Source organism: Oncorhynchus keta, chromosome 2 (genome assembly GCF_023373465.1).
Source record: "Oncorhynchus keta strain PuntledgeMale-10-30-2019 chromosome 2, Oket_V2, whole genome shotgun sequence".
In the NCBI taxonomy this organism is placed as follows: Eukaryota; Metazoa; Chordata; class Actinopteri; order Salmoniformes; family Salmonidae; genus Oncorhynchus; species Oncorhynchus keta.
This window is the reverse complement of record NC_068422.1, coordinates 1690001-1715893: the sequence shown is the minus strand read 5'-3', so window position 1 is coordinate 1715893 and position 25893 is coordinate 1690001. Positions and strand designations below refer to the sequence as shown.

General features: G+C 42.7%; 1 protein-coding gene across 19 annotated transcripts in view; it reads right to left on the bottom strand.

Moving 5' to 3' along the window:
* Window positions 1-544: 544 nt before the first annotated feature.
* The window catches only part of LOC118360900 (neurexin-1a-like), an 819333-nt gene continuing 793984 nt past the window's right edge, over window positions 545-25893 (bottom strand). For all 19 annotated transcript variants that reach the window (XM_052470649.1, XM_052470658.1, XM_052470697.1 and 16 more), the window contains one exon: window positions 545-2797. In XM_052470649.1, coding sequence (XP_052326609.1) covers window positions 2490-2797 — 308 coding nt within the window. In that variant the 3' untranslated portion in view covers window positions 545-2489. The remainder of the gene's footprint in view (window positions 2798-25893) is intronic.

The following is a 25893-nucleotide window of genomic DNA, read 5'->3' as shown; positions in this document are numbered from 1 at the left end:
ACTGTCATAACCAGCTGGGTGCATGCTGTTCAACTGGTTTAATATTAATGGTTAACATGTTACTGTCATAACCAGCTGGGTGCATGCTGTTCAACTGGTTTAATATTATTGGTTAACATGTTACTGTCATAACCAGCTGGGTGCATGCTGTTCAACTGGTTTAATATTATTGGTTAACATGTTACTGTCATAACCAGCTGGGTGCATGCTGTTCAACTGGTTTAATATTATTGGTTAACATGTTACTGTCATAACCAGCTGGGTGCATGCTGTTCAACTGGTTTAATATTATTGGTTAACATGTTGAAACTGTAGGCATGAAGGTCTTATATTGTTCTGTTTGTTAATTAATGCATGGATGAATAAAATAAGGTATCATTTAAGCAGTTATAAGGATAGCATGTACAGGGTCTTTCTAGGAAATAAAGATAAATGACTTAAGATACCGATAAGAAAGAAAAAACAGAAAGGTAGACCAATGAACCATTTAGCAATTAAAAAAACACAATGCTTTTACCATAGAATCTCATACAGTAGACTGAAGTTCACTTAGGTAACATTTTATTTCATTTATTCATTTCATTTTTCAAAACTATTTTTTTCATAATAAATGTTACTGAGGTCAATAATAAAGACATTGTCACATTTTGAACATAAAATACTGTAGAAAAAAATAGCACATGTAGAAATGAAAAAGAAATGAACAATCAAAGAATGTATAATAGTCCTCATTATTTCTAGGTCATAGTAGCACTCATTCCAAGTCCATCAGGTCACCAGGACAGCAGAACAGAGCTGACAGTAGAATGACAAAAACACAAACGGTTCAAATTATCTCTTCCTATTTCTTCTTCAGATTTTTTGCATCAGCCCAAGCATACACTAACCAATCATGTTATAGGACCACTTATAGGAACACATACAGCAACATCATCAGTAGTATACGTCGTCATTCGTACATAGCTAGGTTTAGTTTGGGGGGCAGGTATAGGGAGGAAGGCCATTCGTTACTGTTACTGCCCCAGGAACTGGGAAGGAGCAGGAATGGGGAGAAAGTTTGTGATACCCTGGAGACATGACCTCATCCTGCATATCATCATGCCAGGTCTCTACTGTCCACTATCATTACCTTGTACAGTTTGAAGAAGGTCAGGCTACTACTGGGCGGGGTCAATATATCTATTAGATCAGGTTGGCATTTGTATAAAAACTAAACAGATGTTTAACGGGGGAATAAAGAATCCAACTGAAAAGAAAAGTAAATGCCGATCATCATAAAATCTTCTATATCTAGCAACACTTAGTAACATTTAATTTGGTATTTTTGTCATTTTTTTATTTGTTTTTTATTCCAAAAATGGTTGGAGGAGGAGCAGATATAGCTTGCGTGGTCATCTATACAACAGGCTATAAAACACCACTTTGTCACTGTCCAGAAAGCACATATAGATGTGGTTGTACTGTATATAAACATGTACTGTAATAAGATACGTTTTGCGTGCATGGAGTGTTCCAGTATCAGAATGATCGCATTCAGAACATTCGGACTTCTCCTTCCAGAATTCTGAAAAACACTTTGCCTTAGTTTTCAACAACAGTGTGGAATCTAAGGCATCATGATTTCTTAAATGGCTAAGATGAATCTTAATCATAACTTGACATAAGTCTCTCTAGATCAAGATTAATCGGAGGCCATTTTGTCTTTGCACTGTTGATAGATCAGGCAGCCAAATGTTCCTTTATTCTGTGTTTTGGCCATCATTGCCACCATAAAAAGTGCAAATACTTTGGCTGATTAGTCAAACATACAGTAGGTAGCATATTTATCCTTTCACTTCCTTCTTCACTGTTACCTTGCCTTCCCATTATGCCATCTCTTTTCTATTCACTCGTCATCTGTTGTTGCACATGTTTGGTGTTGGGTTTTCTTTATTTACCTCATTTGTGTGTTTTAAGTATTTTCTCGTAGAAAAGTTCCCAGTTAACACAAACACAGGATATGTAAATTAAACATTGGAGTTTATAGTTGTAATATATATTCCTCAAGTGTATACCTCTCCTCGCCCGTTTGCATCTCTCTTCTCCCGTTTGGACAACCAATATCCTGGTAATAAACTGAATAAAACTGAACAATTGGTTGGATTGTTTGTTGGTTTAAGATGTATACGTACTCCTGTTGATTATTCTGCAGTTCCAAACCCTCTTCAGTATAGTCCAATGGAGTACCTCTATCTCCCTGGTGCTATTTCCTAAAGCCCAGTTTGTTGGTTTTAAGAATCTAAAGGAAGATGTTCTGTTTTATTTTTTAACCCATTTGGCATTCGGGTATAACACCATCCCACCATGTCTTGGGTAAAATGAAAGACAAATGTTATTTTGTAGTTTTTGTTGAATTTCGTTTGTTCATTATTATACACTTTTTAGTGGTCTTCTGATCTCCTGATTGGTCTTCTCGAGTCAAAAAGTTTGTCGACCAGAGATAGTAAGGATCACACGTAATACTCCTTGTCCTTATTCTTCTTGCTCTTAAAGGAGGTCTTGGCTGCGTTCGGCGGTTTGTCCTTCACCAACGTCCCGTTGGACTGCGATGTGTTACTGATGTAGTTACGGCTCTCGTCCACATGGTAAGATCCCTCGTCCCGGTTGCGGTATTTGTACATGGCGTAGAGCAGGATGAGGATACAGAGGGCGGCTGCCGCTATGATGCCAACCACCATCCCTGTGGTACTGCTTGACTCACGGAACACCCCCTCCGATGGACCTGGGTAGCCCTTCACTGCCGGGCCTGTTGGGTGAGCTGTGGAGAGGGAGAGAAAGAGAGAAGGAGGAAGTGGTTATTATAAGTAACTCATATTCAACACAAGATAGACTATGCCATTCCACACAGAACACATTCCATAGAATATAATATGCTACCAAAAAAATACTCAAAGTAGTAAAACAATGGGAGATTATTTTCAAATTCATTGAAATTCACACAATGACAACAGAATGGCAATGGATTTATATCAGGAGCATGAACATCAATATAGAGTATGATCAATATCTTTAGCTGCTATGAAGGTGTGCTAGCAGATTCCAGATCCCCTGACCTGAGTGTAACTTAACAGAGTCAATTAATTCTGTTTTTATGACTAACTCATAACCAGCACCAACTTACCAACAACACCTCAACCATTACATGGATGATCTCACCCACAATAACTCATACTCACAGCTCAAAACTCACTGATCTCACACACATATTAAATGAAAAGGCAAATACGGAAGAGTAGTGATATGAGGACATGTTGACAGTCCATGATGACTCAAAGTGACCAACAAATGATAAGACAATTTAGAGGAAAACAGCCTTTCCATTATGATGCAAATTAGGGTGCCTTCAGAAAGTATTCACACCTCTTGACTTTTTCCACATTGTGTTGTGTTCTAGACAGATTTTTGGACACTGGTCTACACACCATAATACCCCATAATGTGAAAGTGTCATTACGTTTTTCGAAAATGTTACAAATGAATTAAAAATTAAAAGCTGAAATGTCTTTAGTCAATAAGTATTCTTGCTATGGCAAGCTTAAATAAATTCAGGAGTAAAAATCTGCTTAACAAGTCACATAATAAGTTGAATGGACTCACTCTACATTATCCAGTGCCCGTGCTCCAAATTACAAATCGGGAAGACCACACGCGCACTGAGACATGGGTCATAAAACACAAAAGCTCTATTAGAGCAAGGAGGAGAACTACCCTCTAGCAGCCCACTTTATTCAGCACCAACACGCAGTCAATGAACTAAAGATCTGGGCTATAGAGAAAATGCGGAAGAATGAGAGAGGAGGTGATGTTGACCTTTTCTTACTTCAAAAGGAGGGTAAATGGATCCATCTCCTAGACACTGTCGCCCCCAACGTATTAAACAAACAACTAGATCCGACATTTTTTCTCTAGTATACACAATCCTTCTTAGACTGATCAGGCTTTTGTGTATTTCCTTGCTCTACTGAGTTATTGATAATCGTCACAATGTGCCTTGCGCGTTTTTTTACGCACCCGTGCATGTACTGTATTTTACACGCAGCTCTGATAGAGTAATCCTTTACGCACCTCCTTTGTATACATGCCTACGCGATATTTTTTATGTTGCGTCTATACACTGACGTGATAATATTGTAGATGTGTTTTGTGTATAGTTATTTACCTGTCATGTGACATTTACCTGTCCTCACCTTTACTTCTTAGAGAAGCGTCAGCTTCCATCCACAAAGCTGCTCGAGGAAGACTCGGTACTCATTGCAGTTGTGTGTCCTGACTGCTCCTACATGTACAGTTGAAGTCGAAAGTTTACATACACCTTAGCCGATAGCTGATCATATTTCAACCACATCAAATATTAATCCAAGCCAAACTGAAATCTCATCAGGAACGTGTTGGGGGATCACAGCTTTCTATTTCCTTACAACCGATCAAACTGATGTCATTTGGAGCATTTTGTAAGGATAATTCATTCTACAATTCATTCTATAAATGTATGACATTATTCTGGTGAGCACGGCTTTATTTAGTCTTCTAAGGCAAAATATAATGACAGAAGAGAAGCTGCAAATGGATTTATGAAAATGTCGGAAAATCTAAGCAGAAATATATCTTTATTAGGCACCAAAAAAATCCTGCACCCCCTGTCAAAAAAAAATCTTTCCATCTTAGTGTAGGCTACAGCGCAATTTCTATATTTACGGTAAGGGTGCAACCCTCAGATTTGGACTTTCTCACATATAGTCGGGCGGTTCCAGATGGATTATTAGCTGTTGCGGGTGGGTGCGGGTGAACAAACATCTAACCCGAGCACCACAAGTATTAATACTTTCTGAAGTTACTGTACAAATTAGCAACAGAATGATCCCCATCAATTTCAGTATATACATTTTCAATGAATTAAAATGAATAGGCAATGGTCAATGCGGCCTCTGTAATGAACTCGAAATGTTTGACAACAGTGGGTTAATAACTGACCTACACTGCATTTACGGGAGGAATTTGCACCAGCTGAATGGGAAGCTGATTAGATATTAGACAGCCCACTTTGTGTTCCGAGTGCCATCCAAATTCTAATCCATCTTAATTCATCTCCCTCTGATAGGCCTCCACTGTTCTGTTTTGCTCCACTGTTCTCACTTTCATTTCAAATCAAAGTTTGTCACTTGCGCCGAATACAATAGATTTAGACCTTACAGTGAAATGCTTAGTTACAGACTCTAACCAATAGTGCAAAAATGCTATTAGGTGAACAATAGGTAAGTAAAGAAATAAAGCAGTAAAAAGACAGTGAAAAATAACAGTAGTGAGACTATGGGGTGGCAGCGTAGCCTAGTGGTTAGAGCGTTGGACTAGTAACCGAAAGGTTGCGAGTTCAACCCCCCGAGCTGACAAGGTACAAATCTGTCGTTCTGCCCCTGAACACTACTGTTCCCAGGCCGTCATTGAAAATAAGAATGTGTTCTTAACTGACTTGCCTGGTTAAATAAAGGTAAAAAAAAAAAAAAAAAAATACAAATAACAGTATAGAAACTATATAACAGTATAGAAACTATATAACAGTAGTGAGACTATAACAGTAGAGAGACTATATACAGTAGTGAGGCTATAACAGTGGTGAGGCTACATACAGGCACCGGTTATTCGGGCTGATTGAGGGGGGATAGGGCTGTCTACTGCCCCCGCTGGAGTAATTGCGTGCCCATAGTAAACATATTTTTTTTTTGTCAAAAGTTGCTAATATATGCATATAAAAAATATTATTGAATAGAAAACACTCTAAAGCTTCTAAATTATGTATGTAAAGCAGAACTCTCAGGGCAGTCATTCTCCCAAACTCTCTCTTGTCATCAGAAAAAGCCCAACTTTGACGTCATCGCCTCCACCCTTCCCAAGCAGTTACAGGTCTGGGAACAGTCTCTCTGTCTTCAGCGCGATCTCAGCTTTCAATGGGGCTTCTCATTGTGAGAATCGCGCACTCACGAGAGTTTTGGCGGGCCGAAACCTTTCGGTCACGCGAAAAAACAGGTCACTTTTATGCACGCTCTGCTCAGGTCCTGTCTTTTTTCCAAGATCGATTATACAATGCATGCGTTTCTGTTCGTCCTCACGATTGCTGTACACCTTTATAACATGTTAAAGCTTGATTATGAAGTTAGTTTGACAAGTTTAATCGACATATAATATGTAAGTTCAACGTTTTGGTGCGCATCCACCTTCCACGCATCCACTTGACTTTTGGCTACATTTCAACCGAAATGTGTCATGTTTGAGAACCGAAAGACACAGACTGCAAAACTAAACGCTGTTTTTGGTAAGTATAATTCCTTCCAGGTCTTCTGATGGAAGAACAGCAAAGGTAAGGGAATATTTATGTGGTAAATTTGGGTTTATGTGGACTCCAAGATAGAGGAGCCATAATGCTACTTTTTGAGCGCCGACTCATAGTATAGCCTAGTGAACGAAACCTGTAACGTTAAAAATAAATGTAACACAGCGATTGCATTCAGAAGAAGTGTATCTAACTATATATATGTAGAACATGCATATTTAGTCAAAGTTTATGATGTGTATTCCTTGTTAGCTGACGTTATCTGCCGAAGCTATCGTCATTTCTCAGGACATTTGAGTAGCATTTTTTGAACGATGCATCATTGTAAACAGAGATTTATGGATATATATAGCATATTATTGAAAAAACATAAATGTACTGTGTAACATGTTATATTACTGTCATCTGATGAAGATTTCAAAAGGTTAGAGCATTATTTTTCTTTTAATCCTGCGTTTGTTGATTGCATATTTTTTTCAACTTGGCTATGCAAATTAGCTGTGTCTTCGGTGGTGGTTTGACATAAATATGTGCTATGTTTTCGCTGTTTCCGGTAAAACATTTTGCAGGTTGTAAATTTTTCATGACTTTCATAGCTGGGTTTGTCTAATCTTAGATAAACAAGGTGTTTATCTTTCATTTGATTCGCCATTGGACTTGTTAATGTGTGGAGGTTAAATATTTTTGTTTCAGGAATATTTTTGTGTGTCCATGCGCCACCTTCCAGCTGAATGTTTGGAGACTCTGGGGGCTGTTCCAACAACAACCCGGTGGAACCCTAGTCCCCTTCTGGTTAGTGACTATGCATATATGATAAACAGAGAGTATCAGTAGTGTGAACAAGGGGTTGGCGGGTGGTGGGTGGTGGGACACAATGCAGATAGCCCAGTTAGCCAATGTGCGGGGCCACTAATTGGTCAGCCCAATTGATGTATGTACATGAATGTATAGTTAGTGACTATGCATATATGATAAACAGAGAGTAGCAGCAGCGTAAAATAGGGCTTTGTGGGGGGGGCACACTATGCAAATAGTCCGGGTAGCCATTTGGTTACCTGTTCAGGAGTCTTATGGCTTGGGGGTAAAAACTGTTGAGAAGCCTTTTTGTCATAGACTTGGCACTCCGGTACCCCTTGCCATGCGGTAGTAGAGAGAACAGTCTATGACTGGGGTGGCTGGGGTCTTGGACAATTTTTAGGGCCTTCCTCTGACACCGCCTGGTGTAGAGATCCTGGATGGCAGGCAGCTTAGCCCCAGTAATGTACTGGGCCGTACACACTACACTCTGAAGTGCCTTGTGTTCGGAGGCCGAGCAATTGCCGTACCAGGCAGTGGTGCTCTCTCTCTATTTCGAGATGCCCAGTCTAAACTCCTCTCTGTCCTGGTTCCCCAATGGTAGAACCAGCTTCCCCCTGAAGCTAGGACAGCAGACTTCTTGACGATTTTCCAAAAACATATAAAACCCTACCTCTTCAAAGAGTATCTTAAATAATCCCACAGCCCCCTCCACCACCTCCTCAACCCCCCACAAAAATACATTCCTTTTGTGAACTAACATTCACAGTAGGTTATTTTTAATCCCTTACTAACTCTGACTGCTGATAGCCACTTTGAGGAAAAATGTACTTACTATTAATGATGTGGTGGTCTCACCTAGCTATCTTAAGTTGAATGCACTAACTGTAAATCACTCAGGAAAAGAGTGTCTGCTAAATGACCAAAATGTAAAGATAAAGTACTTTTCACACACTCATCTCTTTCTCGCTATTCCTTTTCCTAACATAATGGTTGATGTTCTGTCTTTATTTTCAAGTGCACAGTGTGATGGCAGATTACAGCTCGCCAAAAAGACTGAGAGACAAAGAGATCTAAGAGACAAAACACTGAGGACAACGAATGATTCAAAGCAGAGATGGGTGTCCTATAACCTCTGACCACAACATCGGCCATCATTTTCTGCTAATTTCCCGATGAAATCGCCGCTGTTCCCTCAAGTGTTTGTTAATGTACACATCCCTTCCTCTACCTGGGGAGGCTACACTCAGGGGAGGCTACACTCAGGGGAGGCTACACTCAGGGGCACAGGAGGCTGCTGAGGGGAGAACGACTCATAATAATGGCAAGAACAAAGCAAATAAAATGGCATTAAACACCTGGAAACCATGTGTTATTATTATTATACTTATTTTTTTGTACTTTTACCCCTTTTTCATGATATCCAATTGGTACTTACAGTCTTGTCCCATTGCTGCAAATTCCCTATGGATTTGGGAGAGGCGACGGTCGATAGCCATGCATCCTCCAAAACATGACCCAGCCAAGCCACACTGCTCGCTTAACCCGGAAGCCAGCCGCACCAATCCACCATCCAGCTGGCGCTAGAACGCAATGGGATGAGGAAATCCCGGCCAGCCAAACCCTCCCCTAACAACGCTGGTCCAATTGTACGCCGCCTCAAGTGTCTCCCAGTCACTGCCGGTTGTGACAAAGGCTGGGATCGAACCCGGGTCTGTAGTGACGCCTCAAGCATTGCGATTTAGTGCCTTCGACTGCTGCGCCACTCGGGAGGCAAGTAAAACATGTGTTTGATGTATTTGATACCGTTCCACCTATTCTGCTCCACTCATTAACACGAGCCCGTTCTCCCCAATTAAGGTACCGCCAACCTCCTGTGCTGAGGAGAGCTCTAGAGGCGGGAGCTAACAATGCTAACAGACAGGCTGTGTCCAAAGTGGCACCATGTTACCTAGGTATATAGTGCACTGCATTTGACCAGGGCCCATAGGGACTATATAAATACATTAATACATAAATATATATATAGGCACTATATTGGAAAAAGGGTGCCATTATGGTCAGTCACAGATGCAAGGAAAAAAGTAGAGAGTGCAGTAGTGTAGGTGTGCAACTAACAATGCTAGCAGACAGGAAAGGACAGGAGTAGAGAGTGCAGTAGTGTAGGTGTGCAACTAACAATGCTAGCAGACAGGAAAGGACAGGAGTAGAGAGTGCAGTAAAAGGACAGAGTAAAGGACATAGTGCAGTAGTGTAGGTGACAACTAACAATGCTAGCAGACAGGAAAGGACAGGAGTATAAATAGTAGTGTAGGTGAGCAGCTAACAATGCTAGCATAAATATGATATATAGGCAGTAGTGTAGGTGTGCTATATTGGACAAAAGGGTGCCAGTATGGTCAGTCACAGATGCAAGGAAAATAGTAGAGAGTGCAGTAGTGTAGGTGTGCAGAACAGCTAGCAGACAGTAAAGGACAGGAGAGTGCAGTAGTGTAGTGCAGTAACAATGCAGACAGGAAAGGACAGGAGTAGAGAGTGCAGTAGTGTAGGTGAGCAGCTAACAATGCTAGCAGACAGTAAAGGACATGAGTAGAGAGTGCAGTAGTGTAGGTGTGCAGCTAACAATGCTAGCAGACAGTAAAGGACATGAGTAGAGAGTGCAGTAGTGTAGGTGTGCAGCTAACAATGCTAGCAGACAGGAAAGGACAGGAGTAGAGAGTGCAGTAGTGTAGGTGTGCAACTAACAATGCTAGCAGACAGGAAAGGACAGGAGTAGAGAGTGCAGTAGTGTAGGTGTGCAACTAACAATGCTAGCAGACAGGAAAGGACAGGAGTAGAGAGTGCAGTAGTGTAGGTGAGCAGCTAACAATGCTAGCAGACAGTAAAGGACATGAGTAGAGAGTGCAGTAGTGTAGGTGTGCAACTAACAATGCTAGCAGACAGGAAAGGACAGGAGTAGAGAGTGCAGTAGTGTAGGTGTGCAGCTAACAATGCTAGCAGACAGTAAAGGACAGGAGTAGAGAGTGCAGTAGTGTAGGTGTGCAGCTAACAATGCTAGCAGACAGTAAAGGTAAGGAGTAGAGAGTGCAGTAGTGTAGGTGAGCAGCTAACAGTGCTAGCAGACAGTAAAGGACATGAGTAGAGAGTGCAGTAGTGTAGGTGAGCAGCTAACAATGCTAGCAGACAGTAAAGGACAGGAGTAGACAAGAGTTAGCACAGCTAGTGATTGAGTGTGACGGAGCCTAGCGACAGATTAGATTTGCCCGTGACAAGCCCACTTATCCTTGAAGGCAGGTGTGAAGAAAAGGCTGGCCTCGTGGGCACAAGCCACCGGCTGACACGCTGACAACACTCTCCTCCTTTTCCTCCTCTAGCTAACATTATGAAAGGAGAGGGGAGCATTTCTAGAGGGTTACTTTGGTTCAGGGTCAAAGATTTGACAGTGAAGATAACGTGGCGGCTGGCGGAGGGAAGAAGAGGTGGTTAAGGAGAAAGGGAGATACAGAGAGGGAGAAGGGAGAGAGCAAGACAGAGAGAGAGGAGGTAGAGGAAAGAAAGAGAAAACCAATGAGAGAAAGAGCGAGAGAGTGAAGTTTGTCAAGCCACCTCTCTCTGACCTCACCCATCATCTTATCAACTGTCACCCAGGGAGACGGTGGCGGTGACAACAGAAGGGGACAACACATGAGGCAGGAGGGCTCTGTAAAACACTCTAGGAGTGGGTCATACGACTGGGTTATGTGACAACCCTGCTGTCATCACCGGGCCTGATTCAGAGTGAAGATCAAGCTTGCACAACTAGGACCTTTGCTTGAAATCGTTCATTGATGTCAATGGCAGACTTTGAGAAAATTCTAATTAAGAGCACGGATCTCATGTCAGAATAACACCCAGCATGCTCAGTCTCCCACCCTCTTGATGGTTTTCTTCTGGCTATGATACATTTATAGAGATAATAGAAAGAGATTATTTTTACTTTTTCCCACTGTGTGTCTTGAATCAGTTGTCTTCTACTCTCTATACTAATCTCATGAAAGCTCTTCTCCTGTCTTTTCTTACCCCAAGCATCGTTTGTGCAGTACTGTACAAATAGCACATGATGCATGTTAATGGAGCCCAATTAGTAAGATATGAAGAAGATATAGAAGAAGGAAATCATGGGAACTTTGTTGACATGAACATCAAATGAACAGTACCCTGTAGCTACCTCACTATGATTTTTTGTCAGATTTATACATGTTTGATGAAGGTTTTTAGTTCACCTTTATTTAACCAGGCCAGTTGAGAACAAGTTCTCATTTACAACTGCGACCTGGCCAAGATAAAGCAAATCAGTGTGACAAAAAAACAACACAGAGTTACACATGGGATAAACAAACGTACAGTCAATAACACAATATAAAAATCTATGTACAGTGTGTGCAAATGTAGAAGATTATGGACGTAAGGCAATAAATAGGCCATAGAGGCTAAATAATTACAATTTAGCAATTAACACTGGAGTGATAGATGTGCAGATTATGATGTGCAAGTAGAGATTCTGGGGTGCAAAAAAAGCAAGAGGGTAAGTAATAATATTGTGATGAGGTAGTTGGGTGTGCTGTTTACAGATTGGCATTGTATAGGTACAGTGATTGGTAAGCTATATAAGGTATAGATTGAGCAGAGGGTGAAGAAAATGACTTAAACTAACACTATTTCTAGATGAAAGCAGTAGCCTAACTGTAGTTATTAAATTAACAAAGAATGGATGCATCTTGAATCAGTGGATTGTTCTGGAGGGAGGGAGTAATGTGCAGTAAGTATCACTACTTAGCCGACTGGTCTGAAGGGAGGGAGTACTGTGCAGTAAGTATCACTACTTAGCCGACTGGTCTGAAGGGAGGGAGTAATGTGCAGTAAGTATCACTACTTAGCCGACTGGTCTGAAGGGAGGGAGTACTGTGCAGTAAGTATCACTACTTAGCCGACTGGTCTGAAGGGAGGGAGTACTGTGCAGTAAGTATCACTACTTAGCCGACTGGTCTGAAGGGAGGGAGTACTGTGCAGTAAGTATCACTACTTAGCCGACTGGTCTGAAGGGAGGGAGTACTGTGCAGTAAGTATCACTACTTAGCCGACTGGTCTGAAGGGAGGGAGTACTGTGCAGTAAGTATCACTACTTAGCCGACTGGTCTGAAGGGAGGGAGAACTGTGCAGTAAGTATCACTACTTAGCCGACTGGTCTGAAGAGAGGAAGTAAAGTACATTAAGTATCACTACTTAATAATAATAATAATAATATATGCCATTTAGTATCACTACTTAGCATTGGATTAGCACTCTGGTCTCTATTGATGTATTTGTCCAGACAGATTGACCTTCATTGGTTAAGGATTACTATACTTTAGTCCTTAATGAAGTGTATAAAACTATAGACACAACCCCTTAAACAACCCATAAATCATCAGTTTGTGTCACTACCAGCAGCCACTCTATATAACCTAATACAACCCACTGGGTGACACATAGCCAAGTGGTTAATTAAGAGCATTGGGCCAGTATCCGAAGTCACTAGTTCAAATACCTGCGCCGACTAGGTGAAAAATTGATCCATGTGCCCTTTTGCAAGGCACTTAATCCTAATTGCTCCTTCAATTCGATCTTGTTAAGAGAGTTTGCTAAATGACTAGAATGTAAAATATAACCCTTAATGCACTTGAAAGCTTATTAGCCTGTAGTACAGCACCAACGGTGTCTATGAAATAGACGACACATATAACAACCTACGAAACACACGACCCATAGAACAACCTACGAAAGACCACAACCCATAGAACAACCTACGAAACACACAACCCATAGAACCAACCATGAAACACACGACCCATAGAAAAGCCTATGAAACGCATGACTCACCAGTTAGCGTCACTCATGCGGTGAAAAATAAATAAATAAATATGTACAGTAAGATTTAATATAATCTTAAATCAACCCTGAATGTATGTTAAGGACTATTAGAGCATAGTCATTGGTTTGCCCGACTCATGCAGTAGATGTACTTTAGGGCCACCATTTCATGAGTTTTGTGTGGTGCTTACAGTAGGTCTATAGTTCTCTGCTGTCTTTCAAGAAGGCAGGGATTGCCAACCCCCCTTCTGGAGAGTTACTGGGTATGCAGGATGCTGCTTCCTGCTGTAACACTGCTCTTTCCCTTTTGGAGAGTTACTGGGTATGCAGGCTGCTGCTTCCTGCTGTAACACTGCTCTTTCCCTTCTGGAGAGTTACTGGGTATGCAGGCTGCTGCTTCCTGCTGTAACACTGCTCTTTCCCTTCTGGAGAGTTACTGGGTATGCAGGCTGCTGCTTCCTGCTGTAACACTGCTATTTCCCCCCTGGAGAGTTACTGGGTATGCAGGCTGCTGCTTCCTGCTGTAACACTGCTCTTTCCCTTCTGGAGAGTTACTGGGTATGCAGGCTGCTGCTTCCTGCTGTAACACTGCTATTTCCCCCCTGGAGAGTTACTGGGTATGCAGGCTGCTGCTTCCTGCTGTAACACTGCTATTTCCCCCCTGGAGAGTTACTGGGTATGCAGGCTGCTGCTTCCTGCTGTAACACTGCTCTTTCCCTTCTGGAGAGTTACTGGGTATGCAGGCTGCTGCTTCCTGCTGTAACACTGCTATTTCCCCCCTGGAGAGTTACTGGGTATGCAGGCTGCTGCTTCCTGCTGTAACACTGCTATTTCCCCCCTGGAGAGTTACTGGGTATGCAGGCTGCTGCTTCCTGCTGTAACACTGCTCTTTCCCTTCTGGAGAGTTACTGGGTATGCAGGCTGCTGCTTCCTGCTGTAACACTGCTCTGAAAAGCACTGTATACATCCCATGTATTATTATTTTTATTATTAATATTATTAGGAGGTATTTAGTAGAATTAGATGTTTGAGATTAGGGTTAGATTGGAGCAAAATCCAGCTAGAGGTTAGCTCTCCAGGAGGAGGGTTGGTGTATGTCTTGACCCTCCCTTCCCATCCTTTAGCTGGGGTAGAGAAAGAAAGAGAGGGGTACTGTGGAGGTACTCACATTCACTGACGTTGGTCCAACAGATGAAGCGTTTTTCTTTTTGTTTGTCCTCAATAAATGAAATAGCATAAAGGAATTTAGTAGAATCAAAACAAAAAAAATCTGTTTTGATTTTGGGATCTCTAATAAGGAATCTCACGGGGAAGGAGTGCCATCGCATACATGTCTCCTCTCCACATGTGCCTGTCCTTTTATTAATAGTCCATCACCGTGGCAGAGCGAAGGCACCCATAAACCCAAGGAGAAATGACGCCTGAAACAAGTGTTTAAAATGATGGGCGTTCATATGAAATCTACTCGAGTTTACCCAAGGGTAAAATTAGATGGAGAAAAAAACCAACCTAAAAGTGTTGAGAGCCTAGCGTCATGATGGCACAGGAGGGGAGAGAGAGAGAGGTAGAAGGGGGAGCGAGAGAGAGGGGGAGCGAGCGAGCGCGCGAGAGAGAGCAAGCGCGCGAGAGAGAGCAAGCGTGTGAGAGAGAGCAAGAGCGAGAGAGGGGGAGCGGGAGAGAGAGAGCAAGCACGAGATAGAGAGAGCAAGCACATGCACACGAGAGAGCGCTCGAGCTCTCGCCAGCGCAAGCCAGGGAGAGAGGGAGAGATTGTGATTGATAGAAAGGTACTATGAACTGAAATCAGGGAAACTTTTAAAGAACTGATGTAAAAGCTTCTAGAATAACCTTTCTCCCGCTCTTCATTTCATGCGACTCTTAACGTATGTCTCAAATGGCCCACTATTCCCTTTAATAGTGCACTACTTTTGACCTTAGCCCAAGTCAATTCCCCTCAGTAAGGCTGTCAGGGTTTCAGCGGGAGAGATAAGATATACCAATATACCTGAAAAACAAGAGATGACCAGACATCATTTGACTCTTATTCACCATGATATATAGTGTTAAAAACATTAGGAACACCTTCCAAATATTGAGTTGCCCCCTCTCCCCCATGTTTTCTCCCTTTCATCAACACAGATTGAAGTGGATTTAACATCTATAATGGATCATAGCTTTTACCCGGTCAGTCCAGTCTATATCATGGAAAGAACAGGTGTTCCTAATATTTTGTAAATTCAGTGTAAATATGATTAAGCAGAACGGAACTGCACGGCACTGCTTGGAATAAGAGGAGAGGTTATTGTAAGATATTTCTCTCGCTCTCTCATATGCCCTGGTGCACTGAGACTACTCATCTAAATGGCATTGAAATGCCATCCCTGTGCCCCCCCCCCCCATCCTCTGCTTCTCCCAAGGAGGAGCCAAATTGAATCAGAGATTCCACCCACTCTGTCAGTTGAGATTTAAATAAATGGTCCTCTTTAAAGATAATTTATCCTAATGTGTCCCTGGTGAGGGGTTCATTTGTTTGGCAATTTGCAACTGGGGTAACAGCAAAGGGTCTGTGGGGGAAGGAGTGTGAGAGAGGGGGCATAGGTAGAGTAGGGAACAGAGTGAGGGACGGGGAACGAGGTGGGAGAAGGTGGCATAGGGAGAGTAGGGAACAGGGTGAGGGATTGGAAACGAGATGGGAGAAGGGTCAGGTTAGTGAGGACAAGAAATGGTGAGTAGGGAACGGGGGAGGAAGGAGATAAGGATGGTAAGTGCTGAAGGGGGAACATAGGGATGATCTCAATTGCATACACCTCGCGTCCTCTCTCCTCGTCTCCTTCTCAAAACCCATTAGATGAAAAAGTCAGAGGTCCCTTCCCTCTGACTTTCTCCACCAATATGTTTTGCAAAGGAGGCGAGGAGAGAGCAGAAGCAATTGAGATTCTCCCATGGAGAGCAAGGATGGGTGAGGCGGAGGGGGGGGGGGTTACTTCAGGTGAGTGTGAAATCTGTTCTTGTTCTCCTTGTTGTGAAGTAATGGCGTGAACAGGACTACTTAGACTGCAGTGAACGGACACAGGCCTAGCGGACACAGGCCTTTAGTAGGATTGATTGTGGTAAAGAGGTGTGGAGAGATATGCCCTAGTTATACACTGTCACCTTCCATGTTGTTTATTATCTAAATACAATAGTTAAATAAAGGTTAAATAAAAATAAATACATCTGTCTATGTGCTGGTTTTACTGTACACTCTTTTAACAAGAAATATACAGTACCTGTCACGGTACCTGTCACGTTCTGACCTTTATTTCCTTTGTTTTGTATTCATTATTTAGTATGGTCAGGGCGTGAGTTGGGGTGGGCAGTCTATGTTTGATTTTCTATGATTTGGGGATTTCTATGTTTCGGCCAAGTATGGTTCTCAATCAGAGGCAGGTGTCATTAGTTGTCTCTGATTGAGAATCATACTTAGGTAGCCTGGGTTTCACTGTTTGTTTGTGGGTGATTGTCTATGTTAGTTGCTTGTGTCAGCACAGTCCTTATGACAGCTTCACGGTCTTTATTTGTTTATTGTTTTTGTATTCAGTGTTCAGTTCTTTCTTTAATTAAACATTCATCAAGAACACATACCACGCCACATTTTGGTCCTCTGATCCTTCTCTCCTCTCCTCTTCAGATGAAGAGGAGGAAGATCATGACAGTACCAGTCAAATGTATGGACCCACCTACTCATTCCAGGGATTTTCTTTATTTGTACTATTTTAGAATAAATAGTGAAAATATCAAAGTTATGAAATAACACATAAGGAATCATGTAGTAACCAAAAAAGTGCTTAACAAATCAAAATATTTTTTACATTTGACATTCTTCAAAGGAAGAATGACTTAATGACAGCTTTGCACACTCTTGGCATTCTTTCAACCAGCTTCATTCCAGTCCCCTGGAATGCATTTAAAGATGTGCTAGTCAACAGTTAATTTGTGGAATTTCTTTCCTTCTTAATGAGATTGCCAATCAGTTGTGTTGGGACAAGGTGGGGTGGTATACAGAAGATGGTCTTTTACCAAATAGGGCTAAGTCCATATTATGGCAAGAACAGCTCAAATAAGGTCAGTCAGTCAATCCGGAAAAATTAAAGAATTTAGAAAGTTTCTTCAAGTGCAGTCACAAAAACCATCAGGCGCTCTGAAACTGGCTTTCATGAGGACCACCACAGGAAAGGAAGACCCAGAGTTACCTCTGCTGCAGAGGATAAGTTCATTAGAGTTAAGTGTCTCTCATGAGGACCGCCACAGGAAAGGAAGACCCAGAGTTACCTCTGCTGCAGAGGATAAGTTCATTAGAGTTCCCAGCCTCAGAAACTGCAGGCCAAATAAAAGCTTCACAGGTTCAGGTAAGAGACATCTCAACATCAACTGTTCAGAGGAAACTGTGACTCAGGCCTTCATGGTCAAATTTCTGCAATGAAACCACTGCTAAATGACACCAATAATAAGAAGAGACTTTCTTGGCCAAGAAACATGAGCAATGGACATTAGACCGGTGTAAATCTGTCCTTTGGTCTGAAGAGTCCAAATTTGAGATATTTTTGTTCCACACACCTTTTGAGATGCAGCGCAGGTGAACGGATGATCTCTGCATGTGTGGTTCCCACCGTGAAGCAATTGGACAAAGACCCAACACAGCTCCAGGCTGTGTAATGGCTATTTTAACCAAGAAGGAGAGTGATGGAGTGCTGCATCAGATGATCTGGCCTCCACAATCACCTGACCTCAACCTAATTGTGATGGTTTGGGATGAGTTGGACTGCAGAGTGAAGGAAAAGCAGCCAACAAGTGCTCAGCATATGTGGGAACTCATTCAAGACTGTTGGAAAAGTATTGAAGCTGAAGCTGGTTGAGAGAATGCCAAGAGTGTGCAAAGCTGTCATCAATGCAAAGGGTGGCTAATTTGAAGAATTTAAAATATTACATGTTTTGATTTGATAAACACTTTTTTGGTTACTACATGATTCCATATGTGTTATTTCAGAGTTTTGAAGTCTTCACTATTATTATACAACGTATGAGTAGGTGTCCAAAGTTTTGACTGGTAATGTAAAAACAATTAAATCAATTTCTGAATAAGGCTGTAACGTAAAAAAATGTGGAAAAGGGAAAGGGGTATGAATACTTTTCCGAAAGCAATGTATATCCTTGGGATCGTAAAATATAGTACCATACAATACAAGAGTTTGTTGTACTTATTGTACTAGTAATATTACTATACAGTAGAGGATTTTGTTGTACTAGTAATAATACTATACAGTACAGTACTGTGTTGTACTACTGGTAATACTACTATATAGTACAGGAGCGTGTTGTAATAATAATACTAGTGTTAATACTACGCAGTACTAAAGTGGAGGACGTTCACGACACTTCAGTACCCTACCCAGGACAGTTTAGTTAGATATAGCCATGCATGTTACAGCTTCAGAACCCTACCCAGGTCATTTTAGTTAGATATAGACATGCATGTTACAGCTTCAGTACCATACCCAGGACAGTTTAGTTAGATATAGACATGCTTGATACAGCTTTAGCTAGGATGAGATATATCTGATGCCTGCTGGACACTGCGATCACTTGGCTACATAGATGATGCCTGCTGGACTGGCCATTAATCACGGTTTTCCATTCTGTTTGTTTATGTTTTATCTGTCGGCCCCAGCCGCGAACTCTGTGTGTAGTTGTGTAGCTCTGTGTGTAGTTAATCCGTCCCTCTCTGCCTAGTCATCGCCATTTTACCTGCTGTAGTTGTGCGAGCTGATTAGCTGTTGTTGTCTCACCTGTTGTTTTAGCTAGCTCTCCCAATCAACACCTGCGATTACTGTATGTCTCGCTGTATGTCTCTCTCAAATGTCAATATGCCTTGTATACTGTTGTTCAGGTTAGTTATCATTGTTTTAGTTTACAATAGAGCCCCTAGTTCCACTCTTCATACCTCTGATACCTACTTTGTCCCACCTCCCACACATGCGGTGACCTCACCCATTACAACCAGCATGTCCAGAGATATAACCTCTCTTATCATCACCCAGTGCCTGGGCTTACCTCCGCTGTACCCGCACCCCACCATACCCCTGTCTTCGCATTATGCCCTGAATATATTCTACCATGCCCAGAAATCTGCTCCTTTTATTCTTTGTCCCCAACGCTCTCGGCGACCAGTTTTGATACCCTTTAGCTGCACCCTCATACATACTTCCCATCAGTGGGTCACCTTTCGACAATTTCCGGTGAAATTAGAGAGCGAGCAATTCAAATAAATAATCGTAAAAATTGTGGATATTAAACATCTAGGTACATACAAATGTCATATATCGGTTAAAAGCTTAAATTATTGTTAATCTAAAGACATTTTCCGATTTACAATAGGCTTTACAGTGAAAGCATGTCATGTGATTGTTTGAGGACGGCGCCCCACAATATATTTTTCAACCAGCACAGGCTTCATAAAATCACAAATAGCAATTAAATAATCACTTACTTTTTCAAAATGTTCCTCTGATTTGCAATCCAAAGGGTTCCAGCTATAACATGCATGGTCGTTTTGTTAGATCAAATCCTTCTTTATATCCCCAAAAGTCTGTTTAGTTGGTGCCATTGATTTGAGTTCAACATGCAGACAAAATAATCCAAAATGCTACCCCTAAACATTGTTAAAACAAGTCAGACTATGTTTCTATTTAATCCTCAGGTACCCTAAAATTAATTAAACAATAATATTTCATAGGGAAAGAAGTATGTTTCATAGAAAAGTAAAATTAGCAAGTGCGAGTCCTCTTCGTCGCGCGCCCACAAATTGATTTTCCACTGTCTCTTGTGCCAAAACTCTAAATTCTTACTCGTTTGGGAAGAAACAAGTCTGAAACCTTGAACGAAGACTGTTGACATCTAGTGGAAGCCATATGAATTGCAATCTGGGGGCTGGAATTGCATAGGACCCATAGCTTTTCATTGTAAGAGCACGGGATCTAAAAAAAAAGACAATTCTTGTTGGTTTTTCTTTGGATTTTCTTCTACCATATCAATTGTGTTATAGTCTCATTCATTACTTTAACATTTCTACAAACTTCAAAGTGTTTTCCATCCAATGGCACCAATTATATGCTTATCCTGGCTTCTGGGCCTGAATAACAGGTAGTTTACTTTGGGCACGTTAGTCATTCGGAAATTCAGAAAAAAGTACCCTAGCCGTAACAAGTTTTAATTGTTACCCTGAAATGTATAAAAATGGCTGCGTTGGACCTTTAAGTATATAACTTGACTCAATCTTCCATCACTTCTTTAATTAGCCATTTGTCCTTGAGAAGAAGAGGTGATGCCATTCACCCCCCTATCCATCCATTGGTTACCTCCATACCTCCAAGCTGGCCCTGGCCCTAAGCAAATACATATAATCATAACTGTATTTTACGTCATACTATTTCCATGAGTGTGGACCAGTGTCTGATTCCATGCGAGATGTGAGAGCCCAGCGTGACTTTGGCTATATGATAATGCTCACAGGACCGTGATTTGAACAAAGAACCGACCAAGAAAGCATCAATTGAGTTCAACTAACGCTGTGAGTATTAATAAAATGTGCTTGGCTCTTCCTAGTGATTGGAGCCATTTTACTCATAATGCTTTGAGTGAGTGGATCTGAGTGGGACAGGAAATGGGAGAGAGGGACAGGAAACGGGAGTAAGGTAGGTGGAAGTAAGTATCACTGCATGACCACAGCTAAACTCAGGGTGCATCCAAATCGGTACCCTATTGGTACCCTATTTCCTATATAGTGCAATACTTTTGACCGGAGCCACTGGGTCCCAGTTTGGACGCAACCACATTGGCTACATTGCAAGAAAAGTTTCTGGATGGATGGGTGAGGGGATATAGTGATGCATGTCATGATGACACATGCCAAGTAGGATAATGGTGTTAATAAATATGTGCTAAGATAGTCATGAATATCAACATGTACATGTAGTATTGTCAGAAATTGGTGGCTTTGACTAATTAGTGATTGCTAACCTTTTATTTTGTGCTATGAACTGTGTCAGACTGTGAGTCCTTGTTGTCTTTTGAGAAAAGTGAATAGACTGTAATGATTAGAGGAAAAAAAGGACAATAAAGGCCCCATTCCTCCTGTATCTCAAACTAACAATGATTAGAGGTAGCCTGATAAGTGCCTAATGCTTTGAAACTTGAACTTTAAAAAACAAAAAAACATTTGGGGGTCGGTAAATCAGATCTCATTTAAAAAATGTAAAGAAACTGTTTTGAAGAGTCCAATCATGCAAAAATCGGTTGACTCTAATGTGAGTGAACATTTGCTCTTCTGGCTGGTCTATAGACTCTTCATAAATGATAACAAGAAAACAGCAGCCAGCTGTAATAACCTATACTGACAAAATGAAATCATGTTTTCATTCGAACACAAGCCTGTGTGAGTGAGCATTTGCTCTTTTGGCTGGGACCAATGAGGACAGAGCAAGGTCGCTGCTGCCTGCTGTAACACTGAAAGGTAATGCCACTATGTTTTATGAAGGTTATTCCATTTCTCTGGGTCAGGCAATAATGCATTTCACGGCTCACGGACCTTTCCTAACGGGAATTGGGTGGGGCGGTAGGGGTGTGTGTGAGAGGGGCAAAAAATAAGTTAAGTGTTTACTTCTCTGTTTGTTTAATGTCTCCACAGAAAGCAATTCCACCGCTTGGTGAACCCAGAGATGGGTCCCGAGAGTTGCGTTTCTAAAAACCCAGAGTGGGCCATATCGACGCCTCCACACACGCTGCATGGACTTTCTGTCGCCACCACCACTGAGGTAAGCTCTGTAACTCTGTCATCTGCCTCTCCAAAGGAATACACAGACATATTGGTTAGGTCCCAACTGGCACTCTTTTCCATATATTGGGATCTGGTCAAAATCAGTGCACTAGGTAGGGAATAGAATGCCATTTGGGACGGAGACCATGCCTTCGTGTCAATGTCTATGCTGACGCAAAGCCGGAGAGAGGGAAGGATGGAGGGATCGAAGGATGGGGGAATGGAGGGATGGAAAATGAAGGAATAGAGAGATAGAAGGAGATTAAAGAGACATTTTTTGAAAATATCAATATTGAGGAAGCAGGATATATGGAGAGGAGGGGGGGTCTGACAGCCAAGCAGACATGACTGAGAAATTCTGTTCCCTTACAGAAGTGCATAAGTGCATCGAGGGCGTCGTCCCACAGTGACTGTGCGTACATACCCCAACCAGAAGCCATGGATTACAGGCAACATTGTCACTGAGCTAAAGGGTAGAGCTGCCGCTTTCAAGGTGCGGGACTCTAACCCGGAAGCTTACAAGAAATCCCACTATGCCCTGCGACGAACCATCAAATAAGGCAAAGCGTCAATACAGGGCTAAGATTGAATCATACTACACCGGCTCCGACGCTTGACGGATGTGGCAGGGCTTGCAAACTATTACAGACTACAAAGGGAAGTACAGCTGCGAGCTGCGCAGTGACACGAGCCTACCAGACGAGCTAAATCACTTCCATGCTCGCGTCGAGGCAAGCAACACTGAGGCATGCATGAGCTGTTCCGGATGACTGTGTGATCATGCTCTCCATAGCCGACGTGAGTAAGACCTTTAAACAGGTCAACATACACAAGGCTGCGGTGCCAGATGGATTACCAGGACGTGTGGTCCGGGCATGTGCTGACCAACTGGCAGGTGTCTTCAGTGACATTTTTAACATGTCCCTGATTGAGTCTGTAATACCAACATGTTTCAAGCAGACCACCATAGCCCCTGTGCCCGAGAACACAAAGGCATCCTGCCTAAATGACTACAGACCCGTAGCACTCACATCCGTAGCCATGAAGTGCTTCGAAAGGCTGGTAATGGCTCACATCAACACCATTGTTCCAGAAACCCTAGACCCATTCCAATTTGCATACCGCCCAAACAGATCCACAGATTACGCAATCTCTATTGCATTCCACACTGCCCTTTCCCACCTGGACAAAAGGAACACCTATGTGTGAATGCTATTCATTGACTACAGCTCAGTGTTCAACACCATAGTAACCTCATAGCTCATCACTAAGCTAAGGAACCTGGGACTAAACACCTCCCTCTGCAACTGGATCCTGGACTTCCTGACACCCGCCCCCAGATGGTGAGGGTAGGTAGCAACACATCTGCCATGCTGATCCTCAACACTGGAGCTCCCCAGGGGTGTGTGCTCAGTACCCTCCTGTACTCCCTGTAAACCCACGACTGCATGGCCAAGCACGACTCCAACACCATCATTAAGTTTGCAGACGACACAACAGTGGAAGGCCTGATCACCAACAACGATGAGACAGCCTACATTGAGGAGGTCAGAGACCTGGCCGGGTGGTGCCAGAATAACAACCTATCTCTCAACGTAACCAAGACTAAGGAGATGAATGTGTACTACAGGAAAAGGAGCACCGAGCACACCCCCATTCTCGTCAACGGGGCTGTTGTGGAGTAAGTTGAGAGCTTCAAGTTCCTTGGTGTCCACAATAACAAAAAACTAGAATGGTCAAAACACACCAAGACAGAGGGCACGACAAAGCCTATTCCACCTCAGGAAACTAAAAAGATTTGACATGGGTCATGAGATCCTCAAAAGGTTCTACAGCTGGAACATCGAAAGCATCCTGACCGGTTGCATCACTGCCTGGTACGGCAATTGCTCGGCCTCCGACTGCAAGGCACTTCAGAGGGTAGTGCGTACGGCCCAGTACATCACTGGGGCAAAGCTGCCTGCCATCCAGGATTTCCATACCAGGCGGTGTCAGAGGAAGGCTCTAAAAATGGTCAAAGACCCCAGTCACCCCAGTCTATCTACTACCGCATGGCAAGCGGTACCGGAGTGCCAAGTCTAGGACAAAAAGTTTTCTCAACAGTTTTTTTTCCCAAAGCCATGACTCCAAATGGTTACCCAGACTATTTGCATTGTGTGCCTCCCCAACCCCTCTTTTACGCTGCTGCTACTCTCTGTTTATCATATATGCATAGTCACTTTAACTATACATTCATCTACATACTCCCTCAATTGGCCTGACCAACCAGTGCTCCTGGACATTGACTAACCGGGCTATCTGCATTGTGTCCCACCACCCGCCAACCCCTCTTTTTACGCTACTGCTACTCTCTGTTCATCATATATGCATAGTCACTTTAACCAAACCTACATGTACATACTACCTCAATAAGACTAACCGGTGTCTGTATATAGCCTTGCTACTGTTGTTTTCAAATGTATTTTTACTGTTTTATTTCTTTACTTACACACACATACATACATTTTTTTCGCACTATTGTTTAGAGCCTGTAAGTAAGCATTTCACTGTAAGGTCTACCTACACCTGTTGTATTCGGCGCACGTGACAAATACACTTTGATTTGATTTGAACAAGGAAGCTATTATTATTGGTGTGTGTGTGTGTGTAAGCCGAGGGAGAGATAGGTCAACATCAATATTGACTACATTGGTTGAAGAATCAGCATAGCTTTATCTGTCGTAGGCCAACAAGCAGAGGGTATTCAAGGGTCTGCTTGATGATTTATTTTCCCAGCGCTGTGATGGAGTAGCCTACAAATCGTTTGGTGTCAATTGGTGAGGAGGATGTGCCCTCATCTAACTCTTGATAAGGAAGATTCCAGGTCAAAATATTGAGATAAAACTTCAGATACAAGTTCTCATTTTGCCTTCAGTTACTCATTAATGTGTCTACCAGACAACACCTGATTAAATAAAACAATACAGTGCTTTGCACTGTTTTCAATAGACTTCAATGAAGCACTTTCACTTCCTGTAAATCTGGATTTGGAACGGCCATGGCTGTGGCGTGAATAAGGTCTATTGACATGCATGGCATTGTTATTATACGTGGGCAGGGACCTCCCAAGCCAGCAGCATTGTTATTATACAGGGCTCCGGGCAGCCGAGCGGAAATGGAGGAAAACTCGCCTCCCTGCGGACCTGGCATCCTTTCACTCCCTCCTCTCTACATTTTCCTCCTCTGTCTCTGCTGCTAAAGCCACTTTCTACCATTCTAAATTCCAAGCATCCGCCTCTAACCCTAGGAAGCTCTTTGCCACCTTCTCCTCCCTCCTGAATCCTCCCCCCCCCCTCCCTCCTCCCTCTCTGCAGATGACTTCGTCAACCATTTTGAAAAGAAGGTCGATGACATCCGATCCTCGTTTGCTAAGTCAAACGACACCGCTGGTTCTGCTCACACTCCCCTACCCTATGCTCTGACCTCTTTCTCCCCTCTCTCTCCAGATGAAATCTCGCGTCTTGTGACGGCCGGCCGCCCAACAACCTGCCCGCTTGACCCTATCCCCTCCTCTCTTCTCCAAACCATTTCCGGAGACCTTCTCCCTTACCTCACCTCGCTCATCAACTCATCCCTGACCGCTGGCTGTCCCTCCCGTCTTCAAGAGAGCGAGAGTTGCACCCCCTTCTGAAAAAACCTACACTCGATCCCTCCGATGTCAACAACTACAGACCAGTATCCCTTCTCTCTTTTCTCTCCAAAACTCTTGAGCGTGCCGTCCTTGGCCAGCTCTACCGCTATCTCTCTCAGAATGACCTTCTTGATCCAAATCAGTCAGGTTTCAAGACTAGTCATTCAACTGAGACTGCTCTTCTCTGTATCACGGAGGCGCTCCGCACTGCTAAAGCTAACTCTCTCTCCTCTGCTCTCATCCTTCTAGACCTATCGGCTGCCTTCGATACTGTGAACCATCAGATCCTCCTCTCCACCCTCTCCGAGTTGGGCATCTCCGGCG